Genomic DNA, 14324 nt, shown 5'->3' on the forward strand with positions numbered 1-14324 from the left:
AATGGTGTGATATATTTTTTTGTCTGATGCTGCATAAGCTCATACACCTGCTTTCTTGCATCACATGCCACTACTACAACTACTAATTGATTCTATTACCAAGTGCATACTTAACACAGTTGATGCATATTTGTATGCTGACGATCTTGCCATGTCATGTCATTCTCAAAATATGAGACTTATTGAAAGACAACTACAAGGCACCATTAACAAAATAGTCTCTTGGGCCAAAAATAATGGATATCGGCTTTCTAAACCAAAAATGACTGCCGTACACTTCTGTCGCAAACATTCTTTACATCCTGATCCAGACCTTCAGTTGGATTCTCATTGTATTACTTTCCAACCTAGTATCAGATTTCTTGGTTTAATACTTGATAAAAAATTAAACTTCCTAGAACATATAAAACATATTCGTACAAGTTGCCTTAGAAAACTAAATCTTCTCAGAGTAATTTCTTCTATGTCATGGGGTGCAGATCGCTACGTGTTGTTACATCTATATCGCTCACTGATCAGATCCCGGTTAGACTATGGGTCTCCTGCATCTGACTTGGCCAGGCCAAGTGTATTGAAATTGCTCGATCCTGTACATCACAGTGCACTAAGAGTTGCACTGGGGGCTTTCCACACATCGCCAATCTTAAGCCTCTATACCGAAGCCTGTGAACCACCATTACACCTTAGGCGAGAAGCTCTACCACTAAATTATGCAGCCAAAATCAGCAGTCTACCACATCATCCCATGTGGCAATGCCTCTTCATGCCAAAATGGAGAAATCTCTATCAAACTAAACAGTGTTACAACAAACCATCTGGCATTAGGCTTCAAGCTTTGATCACAAGCTGGGGCCTGAAGTTTTCTAACACTCTTCAGGACACTAGCATGGAAACCCAGCCATGGCAATTACCTCCAGTACGTATTGATAGACATTTTCAGCAATGGGGAAAGAATAACTTCCCCGATATCAACGTTAGAGAAATACATATGGCTCACTCCACCGAGTTTAGCAGCTTCATTCAACTATACACAGATGGATCCAAAACTGGTAATAAAGTTGGCACAGCTGTAGTACTACCAAATGCCACCATCTCCAGACAGCTATCACAGAATGCAGTATTTATACCTCAGAGTTATATGGTATTCTGCTAGCCCTAGAGAATATAAAAGAAGCCTTGTATGCTAAATCCATCATACATACAGACTTATTAAGTGCTGTTAATCTCTACAGTGTAAATCATTCCCTAGTCATCCTCTGATACAGAAAATTTTGGCACAGTTATTAGCACTTCATGGACAGCTCGTAATATTTTGTTGGATCCCTGGACACATTGGAATCCTAGGAAACAAGCAGGCAGATTTAGCTGCTAAAATTGCTACAAATGTGATGCCATCTAATTTCAGGACTCCTTGTAGTGATCATAAGTCCTTTATCAAACAGACATATAAAGAAAAGAAGTGTGAACACGCATGTGGAAAGATCAGACAAATAATAAACTTTTTGAAATCAAGAGAGAACCTAAACAGTGGCAATCCAGCCTAAGACGAAACAGAAAGGAAGAAACTGTTCTAGCCAGATTACGCATTGGTCATACTTTCCTCACTCATAGCTATCTACTAACAAACAGTGACCCTCCATAATGCAGTAATTGTTTATGCCCTCTAACAGTAAAACATACCATCATAAAATGCCCGCAATATCAAAAAGAACAGAAAACAGCTTTTCCTCTAATTTTCATAATTGTAATCATTTAACACTACAGTGTAGCCTAGGAGATCGAGAGAACATGGATGATATTTTTCTTTTTCTAAAATTTATAAATAAATATCACCTTATCTGAACCCCTATCACCTTGTAAGAAAAACAAAGAAAATATCAGACAGTAATTAGTTCATTATAGCCTAAGTTTCTGATGCACCAAAAATCTACCAAACAACAACAACATTTGTTGGTACCACTCAAAGTTTTGTTTCAAGCTCCTCGTGTTTTGCACCACAAATTCATTTCCTGTTTTTCATCACTACTCCAGTGTCACACATTTTTTTCGATTTTTCTGTATTGTTAATAAAGTAGGTAAAGGGATGTTTTATTCCTTTGCAATGTCTGTTTTGCTTCTTTCCATCCTATCAGTCTCTTGTATAATTTTTAGTTTAATTTACAGGTTTAATTCTGTCAGTTTACATTTTGTTACCATAACACTGCTAGATAAGATTTAATATAAACAAATTTTAAATTAATTTAAAGACACAAGTTTTAAAAAAGACCATCAGCTCAGATAAAATGACACAAAAATTAGATTGCTGTATACAGTAGCAAAAGACTTTGAACTGGGGTAATGATTGCAACTGACCTTATTCCTTTGGAGAGCGAGGGAGTGCATGTAAACAACTTAGAAAAACTTTTATTCCTTTGTAATTTAACAACTCATCCTTCAGAAAGATGTTTTTCAGAGTGCAATGGACGTTGTAGCTACCATAAACTGCTTTTGTTTACACAAAACTAATTTCTAACAAATCAGTGCCATCCTTTAGGAAATAGGGAACCGGGTATAGGGGCAATAATCGGGCAGCTCTGTCAAGATTTGTATTAAACGTACAAAATGACAATATTTATTTCTCACAGGGTAAAAAAGAACTTTGTGAAAAGAATACATATTAACATAATTTTGTAATAAACAAATATATTTACATAGAAAAGCCTATCCTTTTGCAGGGAATGATATATGCTCATATAAACGAGTACTTTGTATAAAACGAGTTTGTATTAATGAGATTTTACTGTATGTCACTTTCTATAGGGCATCTGTACGCCTTGCCTATCAGGATCTGAGTCTTCAGCAGAAGCAAACTGAAGAAAAGTTACGTCAAAAAGATCCCCGAAAGGCTGAGCAACTAGAACGACTCGGTATGGGTTTCTCTGGTTCAAGATTGGCTGGCATATCACATTCAGCTGCCTCCGATATGAAGACTATCCAGCAGGAAACTCCTTTACAGATGTCAAGGAATAGAGATCAAGATTTTGATGATGATTTTGAATTTATTCGATTTACATCAGGACCACCAAAGTAAGCACAGTGAGCTGAAATAAAAATTCATTTTTTGCTTCTTGTAGATAGATAATTTATAGAACTGAATATCACTATATTTGAATTGAGTTGAAACTGTATACCCTCTTCTAAGGCCTGCCCAACTTGCTGATACTTGAGAGGTTACAAAACTTAAACTGACTTATTCATTTACATTATGCAAGATTTTGTGAAACGAAAGTGACTTCGTTTTGTTGAAGTAAGCAATTAACTGAGAACAAGTTTAAGAAAAACACAGAATGTGTATAAACAAATAAAGCATATTTATATTTAAAAAAAATAGCAAACACAAGCTCGTTAAAAATACAATAATACATATTCTCATGCACAATCTTTAAATTGATGTGAAATAGTAGTCAGAATATGCATATAGGCAGTTTCCCAAAACTTTCATTGCTTTAATTAGATTTTTACAGATTAACAAAACAATTTTTAAATTCTGCTAAGCCTTGTTTTCATTAGCTAAACTCATTTTTGTGCTGGCAAAATTCTCTGTGTCGCCTTTTTAGCCTTAAATGCTGCAAACAAAATCTAAAAATTGCAGTTTCTTGGAATTAGTCGTGGTTTTGATTCATTTTGGAACATAACGGATCTCTTGGGATTTATGCATGTGTGTTAGTATAAGTATTAACCATGTGGTGCAGTGTAGCCCAAGGCTTTTGTAGTAATAAAATGAACTACTTATTTGACTCCCTCCTCAAAGAGGTACCTATTCAGCTGATCTTTGAATTTCCCCAAAATGTTAGCCTCAACCATCCATGGAGGATGGTTGAGGCTAACATTTTGCCTCAACTTATTCTGGTAAGTAACTACTCACTGGTTAAAAGATTTAGAGAGAGCTAAAGAGGTTTAAAGTGGACTGCAGAAAACTTCATGCAGTGCACTCTAAACCTCTTACCCTGCAATTCGAATTTATTCCCTGGAGTTCTACAACCAGGGTTGGGGGTCGTTAATGACAATATGATACTCTAACAGGATCTAAAAAAGTTGGACAGAGAAGTGGCAACTGAAGTTTAACATTGACAAATACACTATGTAGATACACCATAGTTTACTCATAAATTAAACTATGTGCATAGTGTGAAGACATCGTTTTTAATTGTATCTCATATTGTGGCTACCTTCACAACGGGATACCAGGTATTGCACTACTTCGAATAAGTAATGCTTCGCTAGTAGAGAAGACTACTGTTATTTATTCTCAGTGCATACCACCACACAGTCGGTCAGCGTTTCAAAGCTGTTGGCCTATCATCACACTACGTACACAGTTTAGTTTATGGGTAAACTATGGTGTATCTACACCAATATTATATAGTTAATTTAAACCCATATCGTATTATGCCTTGTGCATTGAATCTTCAAACATTGACAAATGCACCAACTACATTCAGGGTAGTGGAGAATGAAAAAGACCTGGGAGTAATTGTGCAGTCAGATATGAAGTTTTCTGTGCAGTGTAGACAGGCTGCCAAAGCAGGCCATGGGGTCTTGTCAATGATATACAGGAATTTTGCTAGCAGCGATAAGGTGATTACCCCTTTGTATAAGGCAGCGGTCAGGCCACAACTTGAGTACTGCATACAGGTCTGGAGGACTCATTTTAGGGAGGATGTATAGTTGCTAGAACGAGTATAGAGAAAGGCAACAAGATCAGTGAGAGGAATGAAGGGGTGCTCTTACCAAGAAAGGCTTAAGTTGTGCTAGCAGCATCTGGAGACTAGGCACCTGGGAGGTGATCTGATTGAAGTATATGCGGCCTTGAATGGTTTGAGCAGGCTCAATGCTGATGGTATTCTTCCTGTTTCTCAGATTACAAACCTGAGGAGATATAAACCCATATTGTGAAATTTTCCTTTAGCCAGCAGAAGTTGAATCTATCATTGTGGAAGGTGATACCTTAAATGAATTCAAAGAAGAACCGGACAAACTTTTGGAGTGAATGGATGGGAAGTGTTTTTTTTTTTTGGCTGATGTTATATAAGCTTGCTTTTTTGCATCATATATGCTCTGCTAATGCTAATCATTTATAACAGTGAAAATTTATCCTCATTTGTCTTACTTTCTCCTCTCAGACCCTTATATACCTCAATTAGCTAACCTCTAAGATGCCAATCTCTTGTTACCAATCTCTGTAGTCTTTCGAAATCTTTCCTCATACGAGTGCTCTTTTGCTGGTCTCACTAGATGCATTGCTATCTTTGAACCCTTTCAAGAAATTTAATGTCTTTTTTAGATACAGTTATCCAAGAACTATACTTGAACACCGTAATTCAAGTGCAGTCTTACAATTTCCTTATACATTGGGATAACACCCTCCCTATATCTACAAGCCATTCTATAAATCGTCAGTGGGACACCGTGAAATATGTTTCTGCCTATCTACACTCCTCAGAGAACTCACATCTGACCATAACGTAACTCCCAAATCCCAGTTCTTATCTGCTGTTTTTAATTCAATCCCAGTGTGTGAATTATTTGGGGTTCCCTAATCTTGTATTTTGCCACATTAAAACATAGTTTAGTTCCCACTTTTCTGACCATCGTGAAGTCTATCTCAGTTGTGCTGAAGAAGCACTGCTTGGTGCCAAGCATTAACTACTCTTCTACCAGTCTACTATATGAATCATATTTCTGTATTTTAAACTTTATTTTATTTTATGTTAATTTGAATCTTCTCTAGTTACTTCCAAACAGCTGGGCTGTTGATTCACAGCCTTTTTGCTTTACTCTAACACCCTTTGTACTAACCCGCTTCTGTCATTCACAAACCCAGTAATAATAAAAATAATTTATTTTCTGTTTATGAAAAATTTAAAATCTCAGTTGTGGTTAATGGGATATATAAATTAACCAGTAAAATTCACAGATAATCTTGGCATGGCAGGAGGGGATCTTGTTTATGTTATTGTCACCCACAGTACTTTAAGAACCCACTAACTCTGTGCTTCCCTGCAGTGGCAGGGAAGTGCAAAGAGTCAGAAGGCCCAATGGTTGGTTTTCTATGGTTGTTAAGGAAAATGAGGACATTTGAGAATTTTGGAGAGAGTAGTCCCTAGAATATATAGTTTTTTTCTGTCCATTGTCTTCTAGGAGTGTCTGAAAGTGGCTAATTTTCTACAGGTAAGAGTATTTTGACTTTTAGTATATTTTAGAATATTTAACATTGACAAATGACAGAGAAGAGAATGTGCTGGTGCATCAATAGTTACTGCCAGCATTATGCCCTTTGCACAATATTCAAGAGAAATATATTCTGTTGCCTTTCATTTTACAAAGAAAAAATATTATTTTCCCTAAAAATCATTTATAACCTTTTTTTTTTAATACACAGATATGGTGATAGTCCATTTCTTCCTCGTTCAGCTTCAAATAGGTTTAGTGATTCAAGTAGTAAAGGCATACAAATTGACAAACCAGAAAGAAAATCTTCTTTAGAGTCATTGTTGCCTTTAGAAAAGGAAGAAAGGTATGTGATCATTGATTTTTATTGTTCTTTGATGTTTAACTGTCTGTATATTTAAACTAGCATAATGTCTCTAAATATATTCTTGGGTGTTGAATAAAATTGGTGACTACCATGTTGCAGTTCACTGAAGAGTGAGCTATGTTAACTAACCTTCACTCCTATAATGTGAAGGGGAAAGAAATGAAGTAAATATCTTCAAAATAAAAGAAATTAAATTAGAAAACCAGATGAAAAAAGGGAAGGAGACTGATAGCTGCAGTACCTTGGGGGTGGCAACAAGAGACCATGACTTCCAGACACAGCATTTTAATCACTGCCCTATACTGAATGGACTGCATTGAATGATGGTGGCCTTATGTTATATGTTCAAATTATGAACAAAAATCCTGGATTTCTGACTATTTGGTGGAGTTGAAATTAAAATGGAGGAAAATTCTGAAACATATATAATAAAACTCTATTATTGTCTAACTATAAAAGGGAATATAATATTCAGCAGTTTTAGAAACTGGAATGAAGCAAACATGTGAATGTACCAGTATTCAATCTGTCACCTTTTTGGTCCATGCCAGAGGTCATTATGAGGCATAAACATGGTATAAAATAAATTTTAATAAAATTTTGTTATATTATGTTTCACATTTCCTGTCTTCCATATCTCTCTCTCTCTCTCTCTCTCTCTCTCTCTCTCTCTCTCTCTCTCTCTCTCTCTCTCTCTCTCTCTCTCGCGTGTGTATAAGGCCTTGAATGGGTTGAGCACGCTGAATTCCGATGGGATCTTTCCACTTGTTCAGATTACGAACCTAAGGGGACATAAATTCAAATTAACAAAAGACAGATGTAGAATAGATGTGCAGAAATTTGCCTTTAGCCAGTGGGTGGTTAATTGCTGGAACAAACTTCCATCTGTCGTTGTGGAAGTTGATAGGTTAGATAAATTTGAGGAGGAACTGGACAGGCATTTGGAGGGAATGATGTGTTTTTTTTTTTTTTTTTGGCTGATGCTGCATAAGCTCATACACTTGCATCACATACTACAACTACTACACGCACACACACAAACAAAAAAATAGCCTGTCTTAGTTTCATTTGTATGGATTTATGCTGTTAGTATAATATCCTCCTCCAACCACACACACACACATACACAGATGGATCACAATGGACAGTAATCTATAGTACCATCCATTTCAGATATTAATACTTTTCTGCAGACAAGGAAGAAGGGTTAATATTTGATGCATAAAAACCTAAGTTTCTTATGACACAGAATAAAGAAATCTATTTTCTTTTCTCAGATATGCTGAACTCCATAACAGATCTACTCACTAATAGACTTGTTGATAAGGACTATTAAAGAAAAAAAATTTGATAGAGACTATTAACTAAAGAAAGCTGAATAGGAAGTTAAAAACCAAAATAACAAAAAAAAGACAAAACATTCCTTAATATGACTTGCTCATTATCATAGATTAAAACCAGTGCACAAATCAAAAATCATGCTCCCATCTTTAATAACATTGACAGTAGTCTTTTATAATAAAAACTTTTATAATAAAAGTTCAAGTTTTTGCATTATAAATATTCAAGTCTACCCCCCCCCCCCCCCCCAAAAAAACACACTTTAGTACGTTTTTTTTTTTTCTTTTTTTAAATAAAGGATTGAAAAAAGTTGAAAGAAAATTTAACTAAAAATGGAAAATGAAAAAAAGATAGGGAGAGAAAACACTTAAATTAAACTAAAAAAAAAACATTGCAAGAAAGTAAAAGAATGAGAAAGAAAGAAAAGTAAAGTAGAGATTTTAAAATGACCAAATAGTCTATAAAATCTTTTAATCACATTAACCTAAAAGTCTGTGTATGCTATTTGGTTATGAAATGGCTCCAAATCTGTATAAAAATGTTTTCCATGCATAAAGAGGACTGCAACAGAGGAACTAAAACTAGACATGCTGAAGTGAAAATAACTAAACCAGGCATGTATTTACAAAATCTTAGCTACTCAAAATTTGCATAGGTTGAAACGATAAATGCATGTAAATGTTGATTTCAATGCTGTTCAAAGTAAGTCATCAAAGACCAACTTTAACTGAATAATGCTTTAAGACAAAATATTAGCATAAGCTGTAAGCCTTCAGCATATATTTAACCAAAAAAAAAAAAAAAAAAAAATCTGCATGCAAACCATTCAGCAAGAACAAAACACTCATCTAATCATGCACAGTGAATTTAGTCTTATGCTACAGTTACAGTTCCCTCCATCCTAGTTTATGTATATACGACTGGTCTTGGCGCATTATAGCCTTAATTGCTAATGCACCAATAAAATCCAAACCAAGTATATACGATCTGATCTAAAAAGTAAAGCTTTTAGAATGAAAAAGTTGTGTCAATGTTCAGAGCACATATCACCTGTTTCAATGAAATCTGTGACTAAGAAGTTCTTTAAGTTTTGGAAAGAGGAAGTTACTGGGAATCAGATCTGGAGAATAAGAGGGATTGATTAAGGATATTGAACTCTGCATCTGTGATGGCAGACATTGCAAAAGTATATTTGTGCTGATACATAAGGTTGAAGCTCTGAGCTATCCAACTTTTTAACACCACTTTCCACAAGGTGATGTGACTTAGGCACAAATGAATTAAAAATCACTCGAGAGTTATCTAATTTGTGTACTTTATAATTTGTTAGACCACCTGTGACCTGACCATAATTCTGCATGTAGGCAACTGATTACTTGTGACTTCTCAGTCACTGTAACCTTTCATTTGTTAGGTTGGTTGCATGTGAAAATGAGTAAGAAAAGGAAAAATCTTTCTGCTAACTTGGCTCTTGGCTCTTTGGAACTTCCTGAAAAATAACACGGTCATTTTTCAGGTATAAAATAACGAGGTTGGCAGTTAGTATTTGGCTGCTTTTCTATATAATAAAATAATATAAAAATAATAAAATACTTAATATCATTACAGGAACAAAAACATCAGGTATAGTTACAAAATTAACAGAATATTTTGATAATATGAAATATTTTGTTATTTTTATTTATTAAACCATCTTTTGCATACCAGTTGCCAGCCTCACACAGTCATTTTGCAGCTGACCTCACAACTGTTTTGCCCTTGGAATTTCTAAGCATAAAATATAATTCTCTTAGTATAAATCATAGGAAAGTGTGTTAATCTGGAGAGAAGTTAGTAAAGTTATAACCATTCCAAAAATGTTTATGAACAGAGCTTCCTCTCTTATGGTGCCTCGATAGCCAGGTGGGCAGGAGCAGCAGTGCTTAGCACACGCTTCTTGATTAGACTAGGGTTCAAGCCCGTGACCACCAAATACGGAGGCTGCGGAAAGGTCAGGGAATGACCACCGCATATCCCCAGAGCAATATGGCCTTAGTTGCTAATGCTCCTAAAAACCAAATAACAACATAACAACCTCTCTTATGTTTAATGTTCAAGCTATAAACTTGGACTTAATGCTTTCTTTAGAAGTGCAAAAGCATGGATCTAGGTGAACCTCTAACACTTCACAGTATTACTATGAAACGTTCCTTGGAAATTTGTTAAAATGATTAAATGCTCTGCGCTCATATGTTGAAAGTTCATTAGTAGCAATAAATATAATACAGTTAATGTTATTGTTAACATATGAATAGATCAACCATTTTCTTTTAATTCTCTTTGGTCTGAGGGATAACAATGACACTGTCATCCTTCTTACTAGCATTTCACGTGTGGTTAATTGGAAATAAGTTGTCTGATTCATGTAGAAATTACATCTACATTTTGTTGCTCCAATGAGAAGACTGGATTAGCATGAAAAAATTGTCTGCATTCCAGAATAAAGCTCTCATGCAGTCAGTGAAAATTGTAAATATTATGAAAAACAGCACACTGAAGTTGCAGCTGTTTACCATTTTGTGTAAAGAAATGGGGTCTGAGCATGCACATATGCTAATTTATCTGAAGTACAATGGACCCTGAAGAGGGAAGATTTTGAAAAGGTTATTGAAATTAAGGCGCAGCACGAAAGTATTTTTGCAGAACAAAATTTCGAACTTTAATGACTATTTCATGACACAATGGATTGTAAAATTTTCATATTTTTCAGATATCTTTTGTTTATAAATCAGTTAAATCTGAGTCTCCAGGAAGCTATATGACTACTGGTTTTAATTTGTGCAATGAAATAGATGCATTTTAAAAAAATTAAAGATTTGGTGAAAGTGGACAAAAGCAAATAATTGCAAAATGTTTCTGTCATTTTTAGATTTAATAAGCTAGTAGATTTGGTTATTAAAATCATCACAGATATCGTGGACACTGAAAGACATTCAGATTTATATTGTAGATCAGTATATAATTTAGTGAGGGTTACTCAGTTTGGGTAAAAGCAGAATATCAAGCACTTTATATCAAAAGTAGTGAATTTGGGTCCCCCCCCCCCCCAACCATATGCAGAACAATATTTACAACCATGAAAATGATAAAACCAAAACAAAGTAATCAACTGGTTATCAGTCCTTCTCTACATCTTGCAATCATTTAATATTAGTAGTGGCAAATGATGAAAAAACCAAGCTTATAAAGCATCAGCAAAAAAAAAAAAAAAACCTTCCCATATTACCAGTCCATCCCCTGCAATAATTTTGTCTAGTTCTTCCTTGAATTTATTCACACTACCCACTTCCACCATGACAGATGGAAGTTTGTTCCAACAATTGTCCACCTGCTGGCTTAAGGCAAACTTCCGCACATCTGTCCTGCAGCCATCTTTCCTCATTTTTAATTTATGCTGCCTCTTGTAGTCTAAGCAAGAGGAAGAATTCCATCAGCATTGAGCTTGCTCAATCCATTTAAACCCTATAACACCTCAATCAGATCACCTCACAAGTGCGTGGCTAGTCTCCAGATGCTGCAGTTTGCAGAACTGAAGCCTTTCTTCGTAAGGCACACTTTTGTTCCCTTCACTAATCTCATTGCCCTTCTCTGCACCTGTTCCAACAGATCTACATCCTTTCTAAAATGATACCTCCAGACCTGTATGCAGTACTCAAGGTGCAGCCTAACCATTGCCTTGTACAATGGGATAATCACCTCTTTATCCCTGCTAGCAAGTTCCTGTATATCATTGACAAAACACCATGATCTGTCCTGGCAGCCTGTCTGCACTCTCAGAGAACTTCATATCTGACTGCACAATTACCCCCAGGTCTTTTCATTTTCCGCTAACCTGAGTATAGTGCTACATAGTTGGTATGTTAATCTGGGATTACTGCTGCACATATGCAGTACCTTCCATCTGTCAATGTTAAACTTCAACTGTCTAGATAATTCTGCCTAATTTTTCTAGACCTTGTTGCATTAGTTTACCCTGATTACTCTCATTAGCCACCCTGCCAACCTTTGTATCATCTGCCAACTTAGACATTGACTGATATCATTAATAAATATAGAAAACAACAATGGGCACAGCATTGAATCCTGCAGGACTCCACTAATAACGTTAGTCCGCGAAGAGTGGAATCCATTAATAACCACTCTGTCTTCTCCCACTCAACCATCCTTTTATGCGGAGCAGTAATTTGCCCTTAATGCCACCTTACTCCAATTTTTACAGCAGTCTTTTATGTGCAACAATATCAAAAGCTTTCCTGAAATCCAAGTATGTGATATCAAAATTATTTGTTGCATCCCGTTCCTTTGTTATTACTGCAATATAATTGCATTCCTGTCTATATAGTCCTGCATTTCTACTTTTAACTAGAGACCCCATTATTTTCCTTGGGACTAAAGTGAAACTAACAGGTCTGTAATTACTCATGTCACCTTTTGATTCCCCATTGTGAATTGAGAATACATTGCACATCTCTGGTCCATAAGGACCTCCTCTGAATAACTTTTTTAAATTCTTTTAAACTCTTAAGATCGAAAAATTACTGAGTGGGAAAGAAAAATAACAATCAGACTGTTTCCTTTCTGTTTCATCTCATGTTTGAAGTTTCAAGTATTTTTCTCTGATAAACTGTTGCTTTAGTTCAGATAGTTCTGTGGCTTCTTAATAAAAGATCTCTGCTAAGGGCAATTACATTACATTTCGTCATCCTTAAATACTTTTGCTTTAATGGTTTCTTCTAGCATGTTTCCCCACCACTCTTACAGTATTTTGCTGGATTGTTATTGGGAAATAATTGACATCAAGTTGTGGTCTGAATACAGATTGTGTTTGTCAGGTATGTGCCATTTGTACTTCTTAGCATAGCTTCATAGAATATATTACAACCTTTTTTTCTTTCACTGCTGTCTTCCCCATTCCCTTCCAGATTGTTGTATATAGGTTCACTACCTACTCCATTTCTAAATAAGGAAATTAGCATATTTACATTTACGATCATTATCGTTTGTTTCTTACGAGGAGTGCAAGTAGTATTATAATACATATAACTGATCAGTGCATAACATATAATTCCAAGCATCACCTTACTGCTGAATGACTTGCTCCACAATGTAGACAATTAAATACACACATCTGTGCCATAAGTGCTTCAAACCAGATTATTAAACGTAGTGGGACAAATGATGTAGTCTTTGTTTGACAACAGTTTAATATTAAATCATGGGGTTTTGTTTTAGTGAATAAAAATTCAGATTCTGTTGTTTTCTACGCACTGAGTATACCTGTCTCAACTGCCAGATTAGCAATAATAATAGGGAAAATTTTTTTCAATAATATGGTGGGCTTAGTATATATTTTTTTAATGCCGATTTTGAACAGATAGCCTGTTTTTCCCCCTGGTACCTTCGGTTCACAAAATATTTCATATCTTAGTTTTCACATGATTCGATTTTGGTCTATCTGTTTGTATTAGTTGGTCTCTTGATTAGAGAGCTCTGGATTTGGGAATTTTCAAGATTTTGCTGCAGTGATCAGTTTCTGGAAGTTTGTAGAATCTAGATTATTCTATCCCCACCTTAATGTTTATATGGATGTATAAAGCAGACCACACAGACAGGTGGCGCCTCCGTAGCCATGTGGGCAAGAGCAGCAGTTTGTAGCACACGCTTCTTGATTAGACTAGGGTTCGAGCCCGTCACCACCAAATACAGAGGATGCCGAAAGTAGTAGTAGTGGAATGTGATACCACTACTACTACTACTACAAATGTATGAGCTTATGCAGCATCAGCCAAAAAAAAAAAAAAAATCACACCATTCCCTCCAAATGCCTTTCCAGTTCCTCCTTAAATTTATTTAACCTATCAACTTCCACAACGACAGATGGAAGTTTGTTCCAGCAATTAACCACCCGCTGGCTAAAGGCAAATTTCCGCACATCTATTCTACATCTGTCCTTTCTTAATTTGAATTTATGCCCCCTTAGGTTCGTAATCTGAACAAGTGGAAGGATCCCATCAGAATTCAGCGTGCTGAACCCATTCAAGGCCTTACACACCTCAATCAGATCACCGCGCAGGTGCCTAGTCTCCAGCCACTGCAATTTGCAGAACTTAAGCCTCTCTTGATAAGAGGATCCCTTCATTCCCCTCACCAATCTTGTTGCCCTTCTCTGTACACTCTCAAGTAAATCTACATCCTTCCTAAAATGAGGCCTCCAGACCTGTACGCAGTAGTCAAGGCATGGCCTCACCATTGCCTTATACAGAGGGATAATCACCTCCTTTTCCCTGCTAGCAATATTCCTATATATCATTGACAAAACCCCATGACCTGCCCTGGCAGCCTGTCTGCATTGCTCAGAAAACTTCAT

The 14324-nt window shown here is 35.9% G+C and overlaps 1 protein-coding gene across 2 annotated transcripts in view; it reads left to right on the forward strand.

Moving 5' to 3' along the window:
- Window positions 1-14324, forward strand: part of ArfGAP3 (ADP-ribosylation factor GTPase activating protein 3) — a 195500-nt gene that overhangs the window by 81074 nt on the left and 100102 nt on the right. For both annotated transcript variants that reach the window (XM_090387967.1, XM_090387966.1), the window contains exons 7-8: window positions 2800-3066; window positions 6422-6556. In XM_090387967.1, coding sequence (XP_090244093.1) covers window positions 2800-3066; window positions 6422-6556 — 402 coding nt within the window. The remainder of the gene's footprint in view (window positions 1-2799; window positions 3067-6421; window positions 6557-14324) is intronic.

This window comes from Mastigoproctus giganteus, chromosome 13 (assembly GCF_048544385.1).
Source record: "Mastigoproctus giganteus isolate SK-2022 chromosome 13, ASM4854438v1, whole genome shotgun sequence".
Taxonomy (NCBI): domain Eukaryota; kingdom Metazoa; phylum Arthropoda; class Arachnida; order Uropygi; family Thelyphonidae; genus Mastigoproctus; species Mastigoproctus giganteus.